The sequence below is a fragment of the Cygnus olor genome, chromosome 10 (assembly GCF_009769625.2).
Source record: "Cygnus olor isolate bCygOlo1 chromosome 10, bCygOlo1.pri.v2, whole genome shotgun sequence".
Classification (NCBI taxonomy): Eukaryota; Metazoa; Chordata; class Aves; order Anseriformes; family Anatidae; genus Cygnus; species Cygnus olor.
The window spans coordinates 19,290,461-19,313,992 of NC_049178.1; the positions used below are offsets into that span (position 1 = coordinate 19,290,461).

The 23,532-nt window shown below is 40.0% G+C and overlaps 1 protein-coding gene across 11 annotated transcripts in view; it reads left to right on the forward strand.

Moving 5' to 3' along the window:
- CHL1 (cell adhesion molecule L1 like) overlaps positions 1–23,532 on the forward strand; it is a 128,960-nt gene that overhangs the window by 98,869 nt on the left and 6,559 nt on the right. For 6 of the 11 annotated variants that reach the window (XM_040568689.1, XM_040568690.1, XM_040568686.1 and 3 more), the window contains 14 exons: positions 249–415; positions 1,741–1,906; positions 2,933–3,057; positions 5,195–5,296; positions 5,506–5,703; positions 6,695–6,765; positions 9,354–9,576; positions 11,806–11,921; positions 12,085–12,289; positions 12,526–12,648; positions 13,659–13,838; positions 20,983–21,144; positions 21,822–21,953; positions 22,608–22,680. In XM_040568689.1, the coding sequence (XP_040424623.1) occupies positions 249–415; positions 1,741–1,906; positions 2,933–3,057; positions 5,195–5,296; positions 5,506–5,703; positions 6,695–6,765; positions 9,354–9,576; positions 11,806–11,921; positions 12,085–12,289; positions 12,526–12,648; positions 13,659–13,838; positions 20,983–21,144; positions 21,822–21,953; positions 22,608–22,680 (2,043 nt within the window). Of the gene's footprint in view, positions 1–248; positions 416–1,740; positions 1,907–2,932; positions 3,058–5,194; positions 5,297–5,505; positions 5,704–6,694; positions 6,766–9,353; positions 9,577–11,805; positions 11,922–12,084; positions 12,290–12,525; positions 12,649–13,658; positions 13,839–20,982; positions 21,145–21,821; positions 21,954–22,607; positions 23,416–23,532 lie in introns of those variants that run through there. The other 5 variants (XM_040568694.1, XM_040568695.1, XM_040568696.1 and 2 more) reach the window with 4 other exon arrangements.

Genomic DNA, 23,532 nt, shown 5'->3' on the forward strand with positions numbered 1-23,532 from the left:
AGTGTATTTTAGGTTTGCAGAAATCTTATGTCCCTTTATGATTTGCCTGCATGTAGGTAAAGTGACTTGCTGACCCCAGACTCCTGAGTCCCCTGCACTATCTGCAAACCATGAAATATGAAAATGTATGGCAGGGGTTTGGAACTAGATGATCTTTAAGGTCCCTCCCAATCCGAGCCATTCTATGTTTCTATGGAATAATAGTTCCTACAACCCCAGAAATAAGCCGTAACTATTATCCTCTTTAGGACTAAGGATGACAGCATAGAGCCACTCTCAGCATTACGCTACGAATTAAATAAAAATGGCACCCTAGAGATCAAAGAAACAAAGAAAGAAGACTCAGGATCGTATGCTTGCTGGGCTGCAAACTCGGTTGGAAAAAGAGCAATCACAGCGAATCTGGATATAAGAGGTAATATCTCACTTATGAACGGAAAGACCTTTGATATTTACAGTTTTTCATTAAATAAGTACTTAGTAAAAACTCAGTCCAAGATACTGATATATACTATGAGGTTATAAATTCTCTGTACATTATGACCTAAAATTGCCATAGGTCTCACATACATGTAGCAGTTAGTATTGTCCCTATTTTTGTGTGTGATTTCTCCATGCTCATACATGATGTTTACCTTCTTCTTGGCACTTGCAGAAGCTACACAAGCCACCAAAAACTTGCAGCTTACTTCCCAAATACTTCAACTTTATTATATTGAAAGGATTTTCCTTCCTTCTTGCCATCAGCCTTGTTACATTCAGAGCAGGTTCTTGGGTGGCTCTTGGGGCTCAGAGCCCTCCTCATGTACATGACCTTGGTAGAGTCCTTGCTGAGACAGACAGGTTCCCCAGCTGCTTTTCCCATAGCCATGAGCTTCCTCCTCTCCTAATGCTGCTTCCAACACGCTGATCAGAAGGTACATCCAAAACTTGGTAAAACACCAAGCACATTGTAGCAGGATGAGTGAGGGGGCTTTGCAGTGGGCCTTTGCCAGACTATCAGCTTGACAAGTATTTGTTAACACAGGGGGTGGAAAAAAACAATGAACTTCAATACTCAATTAACAAAATCCTCAAAAGCACTCTCAGATGCAGATTTGCTGTAACTAACTCAAGAAAAAAAGTCTTTTTGTGTTCTATTTCAGGCCAGTCTCTTTGCTTTGTAAGTTTTACAGTTATAATAAACATGAAAATGTACAATAAAATTCTCACAAAGCAATATTTCACTGTAAAGAGAAGTGCAGCCAAGTGCTTTCTTCCTACTTATTCATCTGTTTCTGCATTTAGATTAGAGTCAATTAAAAGAACAAACTTGATTGCAATATTTTTTTCTCACTCGACTTTAATAAGCTTGTAATTTTTCTTGGGTCATTGCCAAAGCCTATTTCAAATGACAATTGGACATAAAAATCATATTCAAGCTTTTTTTATCATCCATTTCATAACAGTCTGCTAACAAGGATTTTCACCTGTGACTTTGTGTGTTTGCGTGCGTGTTTCTTGAATATGTTGGTTGGGACTGAACTAAAATAGAAATTTTCAAGATATAAAATTATATCCTGTCAAATCTCCATTTCAAAACCAACCTCCTCCGCTTGAAATGTTTGTATATAGAGATAGATAGATAGATGAAGATATGATCATTGCTCCTGAGGTTGATTTTTATATATGAAGTGCTTGGTGAAAATTTGATGTAATAGTTTCTCTCTCCTAATCAAAGTGTTTTCTGTGATCAACCAGATGCTACAAAAATTGCCGTTACTCCGAAGAACCCCCGAGTGTTGAAATCACATTCGATTTTGTTGAAATGTCAGTCTGAGTATGATTCACACTTGAAAAACAGCTTCAAATTATCCTGGAGGAAAGATGGAGATCAGCTGCCAGTCAACAGCACGCAAGACAGCAGGTAAGCAGGGAAGAACAAGAGTTTTCTTGAGCTCAGCTGAAATAATGCTGTATAGTGCTGGAACATGAGTATTAATAAACATGAAACTTAATAGCTTGAAATGCAAATTTATATCTGCAGGAATTCTTCATGCGATATATGAATAGGTCTGCATTTTGTCTACATAAATATATATGCATCTGTATGAGTTTTAAGCTGTGACTGGAAAATTATTATTACTGTTGTTTTTGTTTACTCTTTCACTATCATCGTATAATGCTGTATAAATGTTGGTTTAACCCAGAAATATAACTCTAAACTCTGTGTAGTCAACTGTGATTTTGTTTCTCCACTTGGATTGAACTAGTATTTTCCTGTGTTTATACCTGTTTGGCCCTTTAATGGGATGGAGCCTAGACTTTATTCCATATGAAAGGTCCCACAGTGGGCACACTGATGTCTTTATTAATTAGTCACAGCAGAAAGGTGATTTCCTAAACACAGGAGGGGTGGAAGAGGATACTGCTGAGGCCACAGAAGGTAGAGAGAGAGTACCAGGTAAAGACCAGATCAGCCTTCACCCTGACAGAACCCATGGGCCTGGATTAAGGCCAACTGCCCCTGGTGCATAGGACGTGACACACGTGGGCTGGGAATGTTGGGTTTTACTCAGCCCTCTTAAAAATGTATATATAAAGCCTGTGTATTTCCCTCATTAATGATGTGCCAAAACCCTATGTGCCAAACCCTCAGCTGATGCATATCAATGTGGCTCTTTTTAGATCAAGGGAGACATGCCAACTTCCAGCCATGGAGGCTAAATTGCTACCAAATACAAATAATAGTCTACAGCACAGTGTATAATACAACTACAATCGCATTTTAAAATAAGAAGCCTAACACGCAATTATGTTATTCAAAATGTTCCCTTACCAAGATTTTTCATGAACTGTTTTTCAGTGAACAGTGTCAGACATATGCTTATCTTACATATTTTTCTATATATATTTTTTTTTAATTGTATGTGCCTTTTTTCTTGTCCTGTAGGATAATTATGGACATGGATACACTGTTCATTTCAACTGTGACATTGGAGGATCAAGGAGTTTATACATGTGTGGCTAGCACTTCCCTAGACAGTGTCGCAGCGGAATCACGGTTAATTGTTCTTGGTAAGAGAATATTTTCCTAGTGTGCAGTCAGGTTGGTGCAATAGTGTGTGCACTTTTGTTTAATTAGTTCTTTTACCCATTTCAGTTACCAAACCTCAGTAATAAATTATTGCCCAGTGGCAAACAGCAAATTCATAGCAGAGAAAGGACTTGACCCACAGAGTCTGAAGCTTGACCTTGCTTTTGAGCATCCTTACCACCAGTCTCCTGTCCTGAAGGGCTGCTCAAAATTAAGGAGATGAACTTGTGTAGTGATGTGGAGTCCTTTGCAACACCAGCCTCTAACACTTACCTAAGGACATCAGACAATCACTAGAATGCTATTTTGCTGAGAGTTTTGTGTTGTTTTAATTTCAGGGTTTGTTTGTTTGTTTTATATTTTTGTTTATTTCTGGCAGTGATTGTTAACAGGAGCTAAGACAATCTGACCTTCAGGATGTTTTCACACTTTAAATGAATGGTATTTTTTAGTAAATAGTAAATTAAGAAGATGCTATGCACATTATTTACGGTACTGTATTCTTTAGTAGTATATAATTCAAAATGTTTGTAAACTGTTACATTACTTATGAAAATTTCATGAAGCATTTTATTTCTTTTTTAAAAGTTGATTTACAGAAGGGGAAAAACATTCTTGTGCTTGTTTTTTTCTTATATATTGTACATAAGAAAGGTCTTGGTGGATTAACAATATCTGTTATTTTCCAAATGAAACAATTCAGGCTTCTTTTGCAATGAAAGACCTGTGAGATGACTAAAGAACTAAACATGGAACAGATGGAGATATGAAAATATGGGCAAATGAGCGCAGAAGATGTATTCTGTTAGAATACTTCTAGGTATTTGTTCTATTGTTAATGAACAGATAGCAGGATGGATACCTCAAAGATATACCATCACTGTCTTCAAATACAAAATCATAGCACCATATACCATAGCACACAAACATAATCTTTTAAAATTTTTGATGTACCCTGAGATATAAAAAAAAAAAAAACAACCTCAAGATTGTTATTTTAAAAACTCTGTTTAGTCCCTACTAATTGCTTTCACAATGACAGGGACAGTGTTATTCATTGAGCCAGATGCTTTTCCTGTAAGAAATGACATTATCAACCAAAATGTAGTTAGAATGTTGGGGCAGAAGGAGGTCAAACACCCATCAAGAGCTGCGTAATTTCATTTCGTTGGTCCGTACATTTTTTAGATTTTGAAACTCTAGCTTCATGCCCAGGAAGCTTTCCTGCACAAGCTCTGAGATTGTTTTCCTGGTGAATGTAGTTTTGTGTTCAGGACTACATGTTTAAGGAAGAGTAGTGTGTGCGACTTTGGAGGGATGAGGGGTAACCATCAGCCCCCTGCAATAAGAAATTGTTCTTTTACATCAGATTTTATGCAATCCAATTACCAAGCTAATCCAATATAATCAGATTTTAAATTGACAACCGCGTACATAAAAAGCGAGCTCTAGTGTGTGTAGAGCAGCAGCAGGATAGTCCTGTGCTCAAGGCTTGGGTAGTCCCACGATAGTCCCCAGGAGGTGCAGTGCAGTTATCACACCAACCACGAGCTACACAACTGACTTGATATATTCTCTGGACAGCACTAATTGAGCTGGCAAGTAATGAATTTTGTTGTTTCCTTTTAATATAGATCCCCATGGCTGGGATAATGAATGTTATCCTTTCACTCATGCTCTAAAAGTCAGGTTCAATAACTGTGAGAGCCAAGCCTCCTCCTAGCACTCTGGTTTGCACCACAGTAAATCTAAGCGATTCTAATATAACTTTCTGATGAGAGCAGTGTCAATATCTATTAGTGATTATATAAATCCTAGTGATGATTTGCAAAGAAAAATCTGTTGCTCCAGGCAAGGTAATGAGAGTAGATGGAAATACACTTGTAGAAGGGATATTGCATTTATAGGGGAGAAAGCAGAATCAGAAGACTCAGTGTGTTTTTCTGTAACAAAGCAGGATCTTTAAAAGCAATTCCTACTTTCCTAATCCTGTCCACTTTGAAATAAGAAGATGTTTTACAACTGCCTTCACTGGAGCTTGCTGTTCCAGTCCTTTCAAAAATACCAAATAAACAGGAATAATTGCCACGCTCTTGACAGCTCTTTGTTGTGTCTCAGATGTTCCTGATCCGCCAGAAGATCTGCAGCTCTCAGAACATCAAAACCGAAGTGTTCGACTATCTTGGAGGGCTGGGGCCAGCCATAACAGCCCTGTTAATGGTATGAAGGATTTTGGTAGCATCACCTTACATCCTTTAGCATAATGACACATCACGGCTGTCAGAATAATCAAACCGTGCTCAAAGCTGTCCTTAATCGGTTTTCCTGTGACAGTTAATTTGCTCTAAGTTCACTTCCATCCTGCTATTTATAAGCAGTTCATACGGGTGCTGCCTGTTTTCCTCTGCTTTGTTTTCTCTCCTCCCCAGAGTCCATTATAGAGTATGAAGAGAGTCAGTGGGAGCCGGGGAGGTGGCAGGAGCTGACCCGAGCCCCGGGGAATGACACCACAGCCCTTCTGACCCTGGCCCCATACATGAATTACCAGTTTCGTGTCGTGTCTGTGAATGCTGTTGGAAGGAGCCAGCCTAGTAAACCATCGCTGCGCTATGCAACGCCTCCAGCTGGTAAACACTGCCATCTAGTTTTTTTATGTGAATATTTTTAATGCTTTACCAGGAATAGCATTGCCCTCTTTTCCTTCTGAGGGACATGAAGATGTCAGGTTGCTTGTGCTACTTTTTCTGCTCAATGGGCATGGTAGGAGATGAAACACTAAAGCACTCTGCACACCACAAAGCCAAATCCAGCCGTCCTGCATGCCAAGGCAGTAGCTTCCCCAAAGAGAGGATTCACCCCCGCAGCTGCCGACATCAGTCTGGGGATGCCAAAATGAGGATTTTATGTTGCTATGGCCAGCAGCGTGTTTCCTACCCACATACCTGTAACACAAAGCTTTCCTGAACTCTGCTGATTTTGCGCTTTTAAGGCCCATTGCAGCCATTTATGGACAAGCAGGTGCTGGAGAGAATTTTCAGGATTTATGGGGAGCCTTTCAGCAGCTATAAGCTTGTCAAAAGCGTTCATTCACAGTGCATTTCTCACCATAACAGAAAATGTTGTATCCCTGAAAGTCATTGTAGAGGCCAACTGTTCAACCTGGCATTTGCATTCCCCCGCATTTTTCTTTCTTTTTTTCCCCTTTCACTTCAATTCCAGGTCTTTCTTCAGCTTTTCAGCTGTGCGCGCCCCACTAATGATATACCTTCTGTTTACTATCCCCACAGGGAGAAAAAGCTCTTCCTAATAATCCCCCTACATCTGGTGCTTTGAAATCCAAAAGTCACAGTTTCATGTTAGCTGGTGGCTCCAACCACAGGAGCACTTAGGAATCAAAACTGCATAAACAACTCATTCCGTTCACAGCAGCTTTTGCTGATCCAAGTAATTAAGCTCATGAACACTCTTTGTTTAGGTGTTTTTCGCTCTCAGTAATAAAGAAACAAGAAAAGTTTTAAAATATGTATTTAATAAATACATATTTGTTTATTATTTAAATAACAAATGCAAATAAAAACAGAAATATGGATACTAACCTTATTATCTGTGTGGTTCCAGCTCCTGACAAGAACCCAGAAAACATCCGAGTTGAAGCTTCTGAACCAAATGAAATGGTGATGAAATGGGAGGTAATGCAAACATGTCTGTCAATTCTACAATATTGAGAACAGGTCCTCTCTTCAAGCAGCAGTTCCGAGGGCAGCATGAAATTTATCAGGATGTTGTTTTAATGTAAATACATTTTTTAAAAGAGAGAGAGAGAGAGAAATAATGGTTCCCTTGACTTTATCTCCCCTTCCTCCCATTAAAAGTTAATGTTTTTTAGGAAACACTAGCAAATTCCTTAGGTAGAATCATTGATGCTACTGAAGTCAAAGGTAAAATTACCATTGACTTAAATGACATCTGAGTTTCCATCCCTTGTTTAATTTTTGTTTCAAAAAGCAATTTTTTACAACAAAACTTTCCAGGCTATAAGGAAATACAGAGGTCCTGCATGTACACTGAGAATTTCCCAGAGTATGCTCCTCTTCTGTGCTTCTTGCATTCAAGGGAGCGCTTGCAATAGCTGTGGTCTAACCCTGCTCTGCAGGAGGAGCAGCCAGGGCCAGGTGAGGACCATTTGCAGAGAGTTTATGCTCCTTGAGCCTGGAGGTTTGAAAATGACTCAGATCACTTGGCCAAGAGAACGTGAGCTTGAATTTCTACACCACAAGCTAAAGGAGTGCAGATACAGTTCCTGATCATGTGTCGAAGGAATCATATAAAAGTGTTGAGGATGGTTTCCAGACTTCAATTTCTCTGGCTTTTAAGCTTACAGCTTCTGTGCCAACAATTTAGACAGATATATATTCCTCCATTTAACACAAGCTTCAACAACTGTGGAAGGAAGCATATTTTTTTGTGGCTTGAATTAAACACAATTTACATGAGATTTACTTCTCAATCTGCTGCTCGCAGCAAAGAACAATAAATGTTTCCCCAGTGCGAATTTGCACTTTGAGCTATAATCATGTCAAAAAGGAGGTGACCCTCTAGATCTGTTGACTTGGATTTGAAAGTGGATTTTTGCTGACTGCCATAGTCCAGGGTCAGGGAAGATAAACCTGCTTCTTGGAGGAGAAGCAGAGTGGTGGTACTCACCACGGGTGGGTGATGCTGCTGGGACCAGCAGTGGGCTGAAGGCTTGGCTGAGCAGGGAAGGAACCACCCTCCCTGCCAGTAATCCCAGCTCAGACACGGCAAAAGTAAAAGTGAAAATTGAGGCTAAAGAGAGAGAATGGGATGGACAGGCTTTGTTAAATCTCGTTGAATCATTTAAATGTCATAAACAGGATGTTCATTTATTTAAGGTGTTTTCTGCACGCTTTCCAGAGAAAATGCTAGGCACTGAATTTGCTAAAAAAAAAAAAAAAAAAAATTTCTGGCAGACAAAGACTGCAAAATGATGTTAATCTGCCTACTTTGGATTAAGAGACCAGATGAGCATTAGTGACTAGCTTTTCAGCCAAGGATTTGCAGCATTAAGGGAGATCAAAATAGGAGTCAAGCAGTGCCGAAATTTAATTCCAAACCAGAAGTTATTTTTGAGTAGGAATTTTTACTTCTCCAGCTTCTCTTGCAAATCCCATTCCCTGGGATCTTTGCCGTGGAGGAGCTTCAACCCAGCACTGCCTGTTAGAAAGCTGTCTGGCATACCAGACCTTTCACCACAGTCATCCTGAAGGTCCTAAATGGAAGGGTGCATGGCTTTGGTCCTTGTACCCTCAGAGCAAGTAAAAGGGAATTTGCAGATGCCCCAGAGCTAGGTTTGCTTATCATTGTCCTGCCACAGCTGAACAGAATCCAGTGAGTTTTTGGTGAGTCCACTCATAGGGTAAATTAACATCATGTAACAACACTGTTTTTTGGCATGCCTTGCTGAGGGCTGTTCAAGTTTTATAGATGCTCTTTGCATTGCCTTCAGTCCCCACGCATGAGAAGCAGAGGGTGAGCTGGTCGGTGGGACATGGTGCTCTGCTGACACTCGGTCGATGTGGTTTCATTTCAGGCTTCTGCACTTCTCTGACCAAAGTGTGCTGATCTGGGCTCTGTGTGTGGCTTGGCTACCTATCAGGCATTATGTGTTTGATATGTATAATGTATCATTTAAATATTTTTAAGAGTAGGTTATGTGGTGGAAAATACCCGCAGATGTTTCAATGGACTAGTAACCTCCCCCCAACACACACACACACATCATTTTGGGGTAGTGCATGTGACCAATTAACATTATTAATTAAAGAGGTACATTTTCAGAGAAAGAAATTCAATTGGAGAATGTCTCATGACAAGCTATTGTTATATGTCTTCTAATATTTTATAAATTTGTGTTAATTAGATGAGAACCATGCTGTGGCGAAGTCTTCAGCTGATCAGTAAGAACTGATAGCACAGCAGTTGCCCATTAAATGACCAGGCATAATTTCAAGCATTTGGCGCATATTTAGAACAAATCTAAATTTTAATGACCCAACTTGCTGTGCTACATAAAATTCTAAGATAAAAGGTATTTTAGCTGTACTAAAAGGCACAAATAGCCTTATGCCAAAATATGCATTTTAGTTGCGCTAAAAGGCATGCAGTTTACATCACAGAAAAAAAAATCAAAGCAAAACAAAATAAACCAACCCCAACAACTTGGGGGTTTCTTTTAACATCTCCCATTCTCCTGCAGCCGTTGAAGCCCACGGAGCGAAATGGGCCAGGGCTGGAGTACAAAGTCAGCTGGCGGCAGCGGGGCGTCGAGACTGACTGGAATGAGGAATTGGTGAAGAAACACTCCCTGACCCTGAGGAACACCCCCACCTTTGTGCCCTACGAGATCAAGGTCCAAGCAGTAAATAATTTAGGAGCTGGTCCTGAACCAAATGTCACCACTGGATATTCGGGAGAGGACAGTAAGTAACAGGAACTTTCCCGTGAAAAACGTGCTGTGTGAGTGAGTCTTGTGATACAAAATGTTTGGACGGGGAGCAATAGATTGGGCAGCCTGTGGCCAAAATGCCTAAATACAACTGCTGAGAGTGCTGGGCTGCCAGAGACACAGCCACTTCTGGTGCTGGGCACAGTGGACTCCAGCTTTGTGGACACATCCCTTGTGATTTTATTCATCTCAGTGCAGATTTAATGTGGCTAGTCATTTGAAGGCCACAGTCCATGAAGAAGCCTGTGAATTGCAGCAGTAGTTGTGCTGAGCTCAGTAGGACAAACCTTTAGCTTGGGTTTCTGTCCAGCAGCTTTTTGTGCCCCCCTGGTGGCACAGCCCCCTCCCAGGCCTCCCCCTGTCTCTGGAGAAATCTTCTTCCACCACAAGGCCTAGCTTTGGGCCTGCTCCTGCTCCAAGCCCTCTCCATGGAGCTTTTCAGCACTGGTCCACCTCTGCTCTTGGGCTTTGCCAACTGTGCATAGTCTGGGCCAAACCACAGCAGCTTTCTCCCCTTGCTACCCACGTTCAGATAATAGTTGCCTGGGCCGCTCTAGGTCACAGCCACCACTTCTGATACCGACCCTTTACATGTCCTCTTCGAGCTCCAATTTCATGGTGGGCCTTAATAATCATCTCCCATTGTGAGAGGTGAGCATGAAGGAGGATTTCTCTGCTAATAGAATTAATGCTGGTGTCACAGGGGCTGTGACAACCCTTATATGATCTGTGGGACACCGGATAATGGCACTCCTGGGGCCATCCCAGCGTTTCTGAAAGCAGCCTTTCCCCTTTGGTGTTTACTACATGGCTACAGAAGGTATTTGGGCAACTGGAAATGTATCCATTTGCAGTAATGAAATGCCAACCTCCCTTTAGGAAGCAACCCAGTTAAGCACTACCACCACCTCAAAAAAAAAAAGAACCTTTTTTGTAGGATTTAAGGATTTATATCACTGACGGAGTAAACAGCCTGGTGGCCAGCTAGTGTGGGGTGCCAAGCTTCCCTGATCCCAAATACAAATGGTTATTGCATTTGCAAACGCTTAGTGGCAGAGGCTGGGAACAGTTGGCAGGGGTGTCAGCGAGAGCTCTGCCTTTCAGATCTGCCAATTAATCTTATTAAAGGCAGACAATTTTCATCCTATGCAGAATCTGAAATCTTTCAACTGTTTTCCCCAAAATGAAATAAACTGACAGACTGAATAGCCTTTGGAAGGTCTACAGTGGCTTACCCTGCTAAGACCAGCATGTGTTTTATGCTCAGTGAGATGCCCAGACGGCCATGAGCTGCATTTATCGGCCATCTCCTGCAGCCAGCACTCCCACCGCTGTGGTCACTGGGGGTGCTGCAGCCACCCCTCCTCTTGCTGCAGCTTCTGCAGCAGCTGTGGTGAGGTGGCTCCATTCATCCTAAGTGAAATCAAATGGTCAAAAAGTTCCAGTTTGATTTTAAAACCTCCTGAGTGTTTCACCAGCATCACACTTTGGCGCTGGGGATGGCCTTGGGCTGGAGAGCAGCCCCTGCCCAGCGAGAGGTAGACACTGGGGAGCCCTGGTGATATTTCCTCTCCTCCATTTGCTGGATCACAGAAGAGGTGGAGGATAGCAAGAATAAAGAGACACCATAGCGTGCGTGTTTGCTTTGTGTGTCTAGGGTGGATCTAATTTTACATCTGCTTCTATCAGTGGAAAATCTTCCTTACTATTCAGTTGTCAGTGGATTCCTTTTTTTTTCTTTTTTCCCCCTTTTTTTAGGCTCTATAATAGCTCTCTCTGTTGTGCAGTGATTAAAATCCTACTGTTTAATGAGTTTAGCTATAAAATGAAATTGATTGTAAAAAAATAAAAAACACTATGAGATTGCCTTTCTGAATGCTGTGTTAATCTTTTTTTTTTTTTTTATTATTCTCACTACTGTAAGCATTACTTGAAACAGGAAATCATAAATACTGGTGTAGAAATTCATATGTCCCAGTGCACCTGTATTCCAGCCCTCAGCAGAAAGCTCTGATACCGCAAAATAATCTTTATTGGCCTGTTTCACCCACTGGATGCAGGTGGTATGACTTTTTTCTTGCCTGCAGGAAGACTGCATGAGCTGGCACAGCTTGAGCTGGAAAGCCAAGCCCTGTAGCATACAAATGGTGTGAAACTGAGCTCCCGTAAGCATCTTTAATATGCATCGCTCCTGTTTTTACAGCTCCAGATGCTGCTCCTTCCGGCGTCTCAGTGGATATTGTCAACAGCACGCTGGTCAAAGTCTTCTGGTTTGGAATACCAAGGGACAGAGTTCGTGGACATTTAAGTGGCTATAAGGTTATGAATTTCTCTTTAATTGCATGCAGTTTAACAAACTATTAAATGAATCCTCTGTCAATGATAGATGACAATCTCTCATTTCTGGGAAGATGAGAGAAATCAATATAGCATTCAGCCCCATCAAAGGTAATTTGTTATAGAAATGCCAATCTCAATGCAGGTCAGCTGGTGGAAAACAAAAAGCATGCTGGATGGGAAAAGGCATCACCCAGAGAAACACTTCCTAACGTTTGTAGGAGACAGAAACTATGGGATGATTCCTGGTCTGGAGCCCTTCAGTGAATTCCGCTTGACTGTTCTGGCTTACAACTCCAAGGGCGATGGACCGGAAAGCTCTCCTGTGGTGTTTGAAACTCCAGAAGGAGGTAAGAAAAAGTGGGATGGGAGGGAGTAAATTGAAATCGTCCGAGTAACAAAGCAACTTGATTTCGTAAATTAAAGTGGTTGTAAAATCGCCAGTGTTCATAAAACTGTTCACTAGAAAGGGGAACTGTAGTTTGGGGAACTTCAGGTATTGAGCTAAACTATATTCTCGTTTAACAAGCACATGTAGAGACAGACCTGTGCAGTGCTCTCTGTAAACTAATCCCTGTGTCTTCAGTCCCCGAACAACCCCGTTTTCTGAAAATCCTGAACTTTGACAAGGACTCTGTCACTCTGTCGTGGGGACTTCCCAAGAAGGCCAACGGCCACCTTACTGGCTACATTTTGCAGTACCAGATAAGTATGTGCTTGTTTTGCTTTGATTTTTGATTTTAGAATTTAAGCATTATTAGTTTCTTTAAAAATAAAATAAAATAAGGGGGTGGGGGTGGGTGTTGTATGTGCAGAACTATATAAAACAGAGGCTGATAAGAAAGGCTGTTTCCATTATCTGTGTAACAGCCACAGCATCCGAGCAGCTTGTTTCGAGCTGTGATGTGCACACCGCCTGCTAGAGGGCAGGGCAAGGTCATTTTCCAGAGCAAAACGTTTTCTGTTCATGTTACTGATACAAGTAAGCTCACATTGCTGCCATGCCTTATTCCACATTTTGTTAGCTAATTCAGTTGTTTCATATTTACAAATTATACCTAATGTTGTAGTTAAGAAAATCAATAAATTGTCAGTGCTTTTTACTGAATTGAAATTTGTTCAACACAAAACACTTTATAGTGAGAACGCTTCGGCCGTGTTCATTAAGATTTTCACATCTTGTCAGTAGGCACCTCTTCCCTGCTCAGTAGCTCGGCAGAAATGCAGGTAATTGCAACCTGAGTCATGTTATCGAGTAAGATCTGAAGTCCTGAATGTACAGAAGGCTTGCTTTCAGACCAACTATTCAGGCAGTTTGGGAGCTACAGCCCCTCCTGCTGCTGCTGCCAGCTTCAATGAGGCACAACAGCCACCGTTAACTTGCTGGTGAAAGTCTGCAGATGTTTGGAAGCAAAGCGAAAAGCAATTCATATATAATTAATGTTCTAGGAGACAGTAATTCTTCCCTCCCACTCACTGTGTGCATATCTAGAATCAGGGAGCTTTTTAAGATCAGTGATAGCTCACCGAGCAGCTGGGAGGTTGGCATGGGCCGGAGTGATCCCATCTTGGTGCTCAGCAGGAGGGTGCAGTGTGCTCATCGAGCCTTCACCCCTGCGGTGTGCCACAAGGTGCCTCCCTAGCAGGAGCACCCTTGGCACTGTGAGGCTTTGCAGGCTTTAGATGCCGGATCTGACCTCACTTTCCTTTCTCTTTCAGTAAACGAAACACATGAAATCGGGCCTCTGAGTGACATCAGTGTGGCAAACCGGTCCACGCTCAGCTGGAGGCTCTCGGGCCTCAGCGCCAGCACCAAGTACAAGTTCTATGTAAAGGCCTGCACAGCCAAGGGCTGCGGAAAGCCGGTCACGGAAGAAGGACTAACGATGGCTCAAGGGAGTAAGTTAATGGGCAATATGTTTTCATGTGAAGAAGCTTTAACAATAATGGAAAACAATATTGAGAATGTTCCAGGCTTGACATTTCCTTTGGAATTAGAGGAAATAAATTTGTTTTTCTTGCCATAAGAACAACCAGTGAAGTTTTTAATGTAGCCATGCAGCTCCTCGGAAAAGCTGAGCTTATCTGCTCCATTTGCCATAAAGTACGGTGTTTCTGTCCCTGCTGATCAGCTCTGCAAGCTATACTAGGATCAGCCTATTGCATGTAGTTGTGAACAGAAAATTGAAGATCTAAATCTGTCCTCAGCAATATTATAAAAAGAAATTCTGCCCTTGTGTGAAAATGGGGGACTCCCAAGTGTACTAGGGACAGTTATGTGACATGGGAAATCCGTACGAACGTAAATATGACTGTAGGGTATTTAATCCATTTTTTTATATTATTTTATCAGAGACTGGAAGTAAACATTTTTGTGCCACTTTTACCACATCCTAAAACATTGACAATCGGTGATTTAAAGGAAATTCTACAGGCACTGTATCATAGCTCATCTTTCTCGTACAGTTGAAATGAAATAAAATGTACTGTACTCAGCAAGTCTGAAAACTCTATGGTACCAAGGAACAAGTCCTTGCTATTAATCAGAAACCATTGCTGTGCAATTACCATGGGGAAGGAGAACGTGATAAGCAAAAGAGCCCTGGCTTCATCATTTTTATCAATGATAACAGTCTGGAACAATGTTGATATAAAATAGAAAAATGGTCCGTGTTGCACAATGTCCTATCAGACTTCCAAGCTGCAAAATCTCCTCGTTGACTGGAACTGTGCAAAAGAAACAAGTACGAAGTACTTTAACTTATGAGGTCCCAGATCAGGATCCAGTCATTAAATACTGTCTGCTTTCTACACTGGTGGAACAAAGATTCTGTTTTGTTCTGTTTTTTTTTTTTGTTTTTTTTTTTCCCTCCATTTTTGGCTGAATTTAGGCTACCGTACATGTTTCTCTGCTCCATATCTAGTTACAAAATGCACATCTCTCCAAACAGATGCATAAACTGAAGGAGCAATGTCCTGGCTGACCTCAGCTGCTGGAGCAGGGGCACCGCAGGGCTCTTCCCTGTCACACAGGCATTTCCTCCCCTCTGCAGTGGTTTCCCCTTCCACCTGCAGTCCCACAGATATTATTTTGAGGAAATTGCCCTGCCCAGGCTGGAGCATAGTGAAAAAATCTGGGCCAGGGTTTCCCTACTTGTTTCTAAGAGACTTGTGTGGAAAATCATCCCAGGGAATGTCCAAGTCCCAAATTACTTCATTGTATTTCTCTGTAGATTTTACAGACTTTGACCTTGAAAACTTCTGTTTTGATGATAAATCCCCTTTGCCTTTGTTGCAAGGCTTTCTAGTCATCCCCTCCCTCTTACAGAGGCTGTGCTTGGTAGGCTGCCTGTACCATACCATTCACCTTAGGTGAGGCACTGCATCCTTGCAGACTGTTTGGTACCTCTTTGCTATACAAGTCAGCTCCTTCCCCAATGTTCTGGAGACTCCAGACGTGCTGTAATATACAGGTATTTGTGGTAGGAATTAAAATGAGCATGGGTTAACATTATTCTTTAGTAAGGAAAGTAAAAGATATTTTTTTTAAGCTAAAAATACACAATTTCACTTTCTTAGGTACCTCTTCTGGTCTTCATTGGGCATTCAGAATGATGTGTTTTGGCAACTTGAAAGTCTATTATTTCTTTAAGTAACCTTGTCAGATTTCTGACATCCCTGAATGACATGTTGAAAATGATAATAATGGTGCCATTCATTTTGCTCTCATTCTCTTCTTTCCTAAGGCTTTGTTTCAGCAGAGGCAACAACTGCTTCCTGTGGAACACATGTAGAATAGAGTAGTACAGTTAGCAAAAGCTGCAAGGGTCCAGTTCGGTGATGAATGTGTGCTCCTTGCACAAATTTGCTCGTTCTCAAGCCACCTTAAGTTAGGACACTGCATCTGTCACTGAAATGCCATTAGAGTTTTGTGTCATTATTTGCTGGCTAAATTGTTTGGACATTTTTCAACTAAACACGATAGGCTGAAAAAAAAAAAACAAAACCACTTTTCAGTGACCTTCTTGGGTTTTTAAACTGTGGTATGGGAAGCAAGGTGATTGCTCAAAATTAAACCAATCTCTCCCTTTGAAAAAATGGAGTGATTTCAAAAGTCAAAGTTTATCGCTTAAAATGACCCACATAAATGACAGATATAAAATGTGGTGCCCTCTGAAATGAAACTCAATGACAGAGGACTCCAAGCTGCTTTGGGTTTTGATTCAGTGATTCCATATCCAGTACATCCCGCTTTTGGTAATGAAAACATAAAGTTCTCATTGTTCATTTTAAGTCTCTGAATAGCTTCCACTGCTGCGATACGGCCTGTGCAGGCTGTGCCAGGGGTATTGCAGAATTTCACAATGCATTCTGCCAGGAAAGTGGAGATGTCAAAGTAGGAGCAATGAAATCATTCACATTTTATCATTGATATACTTGATCTGCAACACTTCTATTGCTCTCATTTTTTTGTAGTTAGCCTTATTGGCATAGTCTGGAATCTGAGAGACAAGTCTTTTTTTTTGTTTGTTTTCATATGAACATATGTGAGTGTGTATGCATCAACACTAAAAAAAAAAAAGTCTGACTGGGGTAAATTATTATGCTCTAAATGATAATTTTGCAAGCATGTAATTTCTGTGTAAACCATTTCCTGACAGTGACAGGCAAGAATGACTGAATTTAGTGAAAAAAAATAAAAATTGCCAATTAAATAACTATAAATCCCTGTGCAGATAAATTCTACTCTCTGACTACAGTTGCAGCATCTTCTTCTGTGAATGAACTATTCAGATTCTCTCTTTTTTTTTTTTTTCTTTTGTTGATCAGGAGTTACACGTCCCTTTGGTTAGCAACTCTTTACCAAAAGGTCAGTGAGTGGGTGTGATAGGAAAAGAAAAACATCTGCTCACATCTCTGTTCCTTCATTCCTCGGTGGAACAGTGCTGCTCTGCAGCCTGCACGTGCCTGGCAGCAGTGGCAGAACCCCCTGCACCGCAGCGCTGCCTCTGTCAGAAGGTGCTGTCTCCCTGTAATTATTTAACAGGGGAAAACCACAGTTTAATATTGTCTCTAGGGTTAAATGCAGACCCACTGAAATTAGTGAGAAATAGAAGTAGGCCATAGAAAAGCTTTCATTTATAGCATCCTTGTTGCATGACCAAACACCACGCACGTTGGCAGCTAATGCAAACTCCCTTAACTGAAATACCACTTTCCTATGAAGTATCTTAAACTTATTCAAAAATTACTCACATATGAAATGTTCTAATACAACCAAAGGTCTTTATCTATTTTTGATAAAATACTGTGGGCAATCACGAAGAACCTGGGCAAAGGGGTATTTGCATTGTACTGCAAAATAAATAATAGTTTAATTTTTGTGGACTTATCTTTGTTTCATTCCAGAGATGAAGGTATGCTGTCTTTAGAAAATGTTTTATCTCTAATTTTTCATTTTCAGGCAGTATTTCTTAAATGACCTACAAACTAATTAATTTTCCCCTTGAAAATGTTGATTTCCCAATGATCATTAGCTCTCAGAAGTATAACACAAAATAATGGTCTTACATATATGAAAAAAAATCATTTAATATAACGGTTCTTTTTTTAACACAAAGCTTCTTTTTATCTAGAACTACCAGTGTTTCCGAAGGATTACCAAATATGTATTACATGTTAACAATGATTACTGTGTGTCCAAAATTGCAAGCTTTAATGAAAATTTCATCCAGAGGAAGCTGCACAACTGTGGCTTTATTTTGCACAGAAGTCACGGAATAGAAGTTCACCAGTTTTATTATATTTCAATGGCAATTGGCACTTAACTCCCCCAGGCTTTTTGAGAATCTTGACCAGAAGTACTAACCTTCAGCACACATCATAAGATGAGGAAAGCAACTATCTGTAACAAAACATATGGTTTTAGTTCTCTTTTGCCACGGGCACAGCTGAAGAAAAATATAACTGCCATAGCTGTATGTAACCACTGGCATTGTTACCACCAGAGCCCCAGATTCTGGGAGAAAGCATACCGTGTTTTGTCATAATGAAGAGAACTTGAAATTTTGCTGACAAGTTTCCTTTTCTATCATTTGTGCCTCTCTGTTCTGCTGCCTCTGCTGCAGCCGGGGCACCTGCTGCACAGGGAGGAGGAGGGTGTGATATGTCACTGCTTCAAAACCCTCTCACTTTGAGCTTGATGTCTAATATGCCTAAAAATAAACATATGAAATGTAATATGCTAAATATATCAGTCTTTGAGTACTTTAAGCAAATTTGCAGTTAGCTGTATGCCTTGGCTATGTATTGTGCCTTCCTTTCTTCTCTGCTACCAGCCTTCCTCAGTGCAGCCAGTGCAAAAGAGACGCAGCAAGAGATGAAACAAACTATAACCTTTCTTCTTGCCTGAGCTCAGATCTCTCCTACAAACAGTTGATTGCTAACTCAGTAGCCTCACCTATAAATTCTTCTCAATAAATTTTGCACACAGCAGGTTTGCTAATCTACAGTTCAAAATATTTCCAATTTAGCATGAATTACTTCCTGCACTAAAAAAGCACAGAAGATGAAGGATACTTGTGATGCATATTTATACACTTTTAATAGCCAGGCAATAGGGGAAAACTAATGAAAGTTCATCTTCCCATTTATTGCAGCAGATGTATTTAGAAAGGTATGGTTATAAATTAGGATGTTGCCCACAATTAGTATTTAGCTGTTAGACTGCCAGCTTTTTTAGTTAGGCGTGTTTTATAACGGATGTGCTAACTTTTGGAGAACTAGCACACTTGTAAGTCTTTGGGGGCAGTTTATATTGTTTTTTCCCTTTATACCATAAGCTTCTATAAAAAAAGTGTGTTCTGTTGCTCTCATAAATCTCAAAGCCCAGTAGGAATATTGTAAAATTGCAGTTCAGTGTTTAATGTTCATGTAAGTCCCATGGTATGGTTGATAAATAGTGGGGGAGGATGAGAAGTGCTGGTGATATGCCTTTATTACTAATGCTTCTCCCCTATCGTAGATTAAAAATCTAACCCAACTGCTTTCAATTTTCTGAAGCTAATTTCTGCAGCTCACTGACCTTTCTGTATGTTGAGCTTTTCCTTATTTTTCAGGATGGTACACTGTTTTTTTTTCTATTCCAACTACCACACTTGTCCCAATTAGCAATCCTTTCTCCTCTTTAGGTGCCAAATTGATTGTCTAACACAGACCAGAAAGAAAGCGTGTGGAAAAAAAAATATCACATAATCGCTTATCACTGGACAGTCTTAAAGACATCCCCATTTCCCTGGGGAGGGGGGGGAACAAATAGGTGGGATATGTGGACCTGTGAGAGTGGTGTAACAAAATGCCCATGAACCACAGCTGTGGTATACCATTGAGCTCTGTGTTGAACATTTTGCTTCCTAGGAATTCAGTGACCCCAAGGAGACCTATGCAGTTTGCAGATTGGAATATGTGATTATCATTTATGCTTGGCATGCATATGTGTTACATGGTGTGTAATGCACAATGGGTTTTAAGTTCACATTAATTCTTATTACTTTATGGATACTGTTTCCATTAAATGTATTTTTGTGATGTCTTGATTTCAGAACATGCAATTAAAATGTACCTGTGGTATCCTGTTGCTTAATTTGTAGTTGGATTAAAATTATGTCTGAGTTTCGTATACTTCACTTAGCAAAAACTACCAGTTGATGGATTAATTTATGCTAATTTGCTGTGCTTCACTATCAGCAGTTTTTCAGCTGTATGTGTTCCCTGTGGGTCCCAATGGTCTACTAATTTAACTGCTTATTGCAATACATGTACACTTGTCTTCGAAAACTTTTCTTGAACTGCTTCTTTGATTGTGCTTACATTGGTCTTAATCTTTTTTTTTTCCTTCAGCTGTCATCTAAGCCCTAATCTCTCAAAGCTTCTTGCTTTGCTTGTTTACTAGTTTAAGTATTAATGAGCATCGTTTTACTTTCAGTGCTAATTGGTCAAGTAGTTTCCAAATTATACCATGGGCTCAATCCTTAATTTAAAAGACTTCAAAAGGATGGCCAGATAAATCACACAAATTAGGCAACTGAATGCAATTAAAGAGCTACCCTTATCAGTGGTAGCTTCCAATTTTTTTTTTTCTGACATCGAGGGCAAGCACATGTGTATTGTACCCATTGGTTAACTACAGAGATTCCCCATGTGAACACACAAGTCTGAATGTGCCTGGCTGAATTGACTGTTTGTGGTGTTCACAAAGTGAGTGCTCATGTTCAGAGAAGTCCTTTCTCTTACCCACAAATGATATTTTTAAAAAGTATATTTAATACTCTGCAATCTTAATGCAGACTAAAGTTACAGCAGGCCTTTTGCAAGTAAAGAGGCTCTAAAATGAGACCTATTGGAAATTCCCTTCTGCCTCTTAATCAAATAATAAACTCATCAAGAACATTTAAATACCTAAATGTCGATTTAAAAGAAAGTTTCCGCTGTAACTAAAGCAGTGCATTGTGGGCACTGTGGACTTTAAAAGGACATGGAAAATCACTGTCAGGGGAGAAATGAGTTACAAATCCCAATGTTAATTTTTTTCATGAGACATATAAGAATCCATTTCCAGATAACAAGCTGTCTGTGCTTCCCTGCTGAGTTCCATTCAATGGGAGAAGCATCAAACCCCAGATTATCTATACGAAGCAAGCCCATTTTTCAAGTTGTAATTTTTTAAGCACGCATTAGTTAAAGCAGATCCATAATCCCCCATCAATATTAACTTTCATCCTGGGAGATGTACAAAACCCTTCATAAACATCAGGATTATTTCAGTCTGCTGTTTGTTTTATCTGATGGAATATTAAAAATCAAATGGGGGAATGTTTTTTAGTTTACTCTCTGTTTTTGAAAATTAGATTATTTGATGACAAACGTTAAAAGTCCTCATGTGTCATATTTGTGTTTCTTGCATTATTTGTAACTATGTATTTCACGGGCCTTTTGTTCAATGAATTCAATTAATCAATATGACTTGAATATGTACATTCCATAGGTAAAGGGATCGGCAAGATTTCAGAAGCAGTAAACCCCACCCAAAAGTTTCACCCCATAGAGGCACTTGACCCTGGAACTGAATATACAGTTCGTCTAGTGACTAAGAATTGGGTTGATAACAATAGCATTTTTGAAGATGTAATTGAGACAAGGGGGAGAGGTGAGAAATGAAACCCTTCAAGGTGACAAAGATTTCTTTTGAATGTCAATAAATGTTGACGTTTCATGTGACATTGTGCAGTGAAAGTGTACCAAAGACATTAATGCATCATGTGTCCTGTGGTTTTTAAGTTGACTCTTGCAATTGAGTCCCATAGGTGTGTAAATAAGTCTGTGCTTTAACTGAAGCACAAGAGCCTGGAACAATTACAAACCCTTACAAAACATAGCTTTACCTCCTATGTGATTTTGAAAGGGTATTGCTGTGATATAACCCATTTTAAATGTGCCAGTCCAGTGCTTTGCATGCATCAGGTGCACTTTTAACTCTGTTTCTTTCACAAAACTGCTTTTGCATGAGAGGCTTAACAATTCTCTGTTCAGCTTTCCTATTTGGCATTAATCCTTTGAGTCAAATACTCTCTCAGAATTACCTTCCCAAAATGTCTATATTGTGCCCTGTAGACAGCACATTCACCTTAAGTCTAAAAATGTCACGCTCTGGACATATTTCTGTCTTGTATTTCTTTAAGTTGAACATGATAAGTAGTGATAGTCTGATTCAATTATGATTCAGTGAAGAAAATGTTATGTATTCATTTAATGGCGGGCGTTGCCATTTTCCTCTGATTAATGTCTTTGTTTTTGTTTTTTGAACTCCTCTTCTGTTTCATGAAGCCTACGCTGGCATTTACGATGGGATTTCCACCCAGGGGTGGTTTATTGGACTGATGTGTGCCGTTGCCTTGCTCACCCTACTGCTGCTAACTATTTGCTTTGTCAGAAGAAATAAAGGAGGAAAATATTCAGGTAAGTGAATTTATTGTCCTTCTGCTATGTTCGCATGTTAACAACAAACATTCTTCAGACTTTTATCTCTGGAGGCTGCAAAGCCATAAGCAAAAACATCCAATTAGGTTTTGTAGCTTTTGATAAATATCCACTGAATGGATTTTAATGAATATAAGTAAAACCATGCTCTCTGAATGAGACAGTGCTATGTGCTGGTCAGAGATCTAGCTCAGGCCCTGGATATTGCTTGTTGAATCTTTCAGTGCTTAATCCACCTATAGAGGCTTTTCACCAGCTGCACCTCCAAGCCTCCCTTGGCTGGAACATGTGCGCACTGCAGCCTGATAAATGCTGCTTAACAACTGCCATAACTTCCATGTGCAGCCAAACTGCTGAACAACAGGATGTTTTGCTAACCATAATTCTTCAGTTTTCAAAGTGACGAGTAAGGATTTATGTGTAAGCACTTGCCAGCTTTCTTAACAATTCAGTGGTGGCACCAAGCTCTCAGTGGAAGCATGCTTGTTTGGTACTGTCAGACACGTAGGGCAAGCTGCTGCCCTCAGGTTTAGGCTGTAGGTAATGACAGGTGGTTTTCCCATTGTGCCTGCAAAACAAAAAGTCCACAGCGGAACACAGCATACAGATCTGTGCTTTATTTTATTTGTACAGTGAAAGAAAAAGAAGATTTGCATCCAGATCCCGAAGCTCAATCAATAAAAGATGAAATCTTTGGGGAATATAGGTAAATAGGACTTGCTTTAACAAGCGTTTCTGTTTGTTGGGCTTTTGTTTGTTTTCAGATGTCATCATTATTTAGGACACTTTTCTAGCATGCAAGTAACTCTATTTTTCATTTTCAAAGCAAACCTGACAGGAGCGGATAATAGTAGGGATATACAGGTATATCCAGTATACTTAAATCCGCCCAGGTTGAGATATAAGTAAATGTTGATGTATCAGTGGTCATTTTTCACTTTTTATTATTATTATTATTTAGCGTTGTATGAATAATGTAAATATATTTGATAATTTGGGCATCCTGCTCTGACGTCAACTGAAGTCAATAGAAAGACTTCTATGTCTTCAGTGGGCTTCTGAAAGCCAGTCAGGCCCTAATCATGTAATATGGGGGATGTTCATTTTGTGGAATAAAACAAAGAAAAGTTTGAAATACTGTAAGAGATGACAAAAACAAACAAATGAGCAAACAAAACACCTCACTACAGAAGTTTCTGTAGGAGAACTGAAATAATCACTTTGGCTGCTTTAAAATATCTAAAACTTACGATATTATTTAAGTGTGTTATGAAGAAAAAAGCATTGTTATAAGAGCTATGCTGGCCTTAAAGACATGAAATTTCTGATGAAATCCCACTTATATATACTACATTATTTGTACTGGAATAGGTTTTTTTTCTGCATAATTTCATCTTTATTTAATTTTTAATGCTTTCTAATGGGACAAATATTTAGAAAGGTAAGAAAGTCCTGAGGTTAATAACTTTAACCCCCTCTCCTTTCCCCTCAAAGTCCAAACTTGTCTTTTTTATAAATAGAAATGCCATGTGCAGAAAAGTAGCAAATATTTTTACTG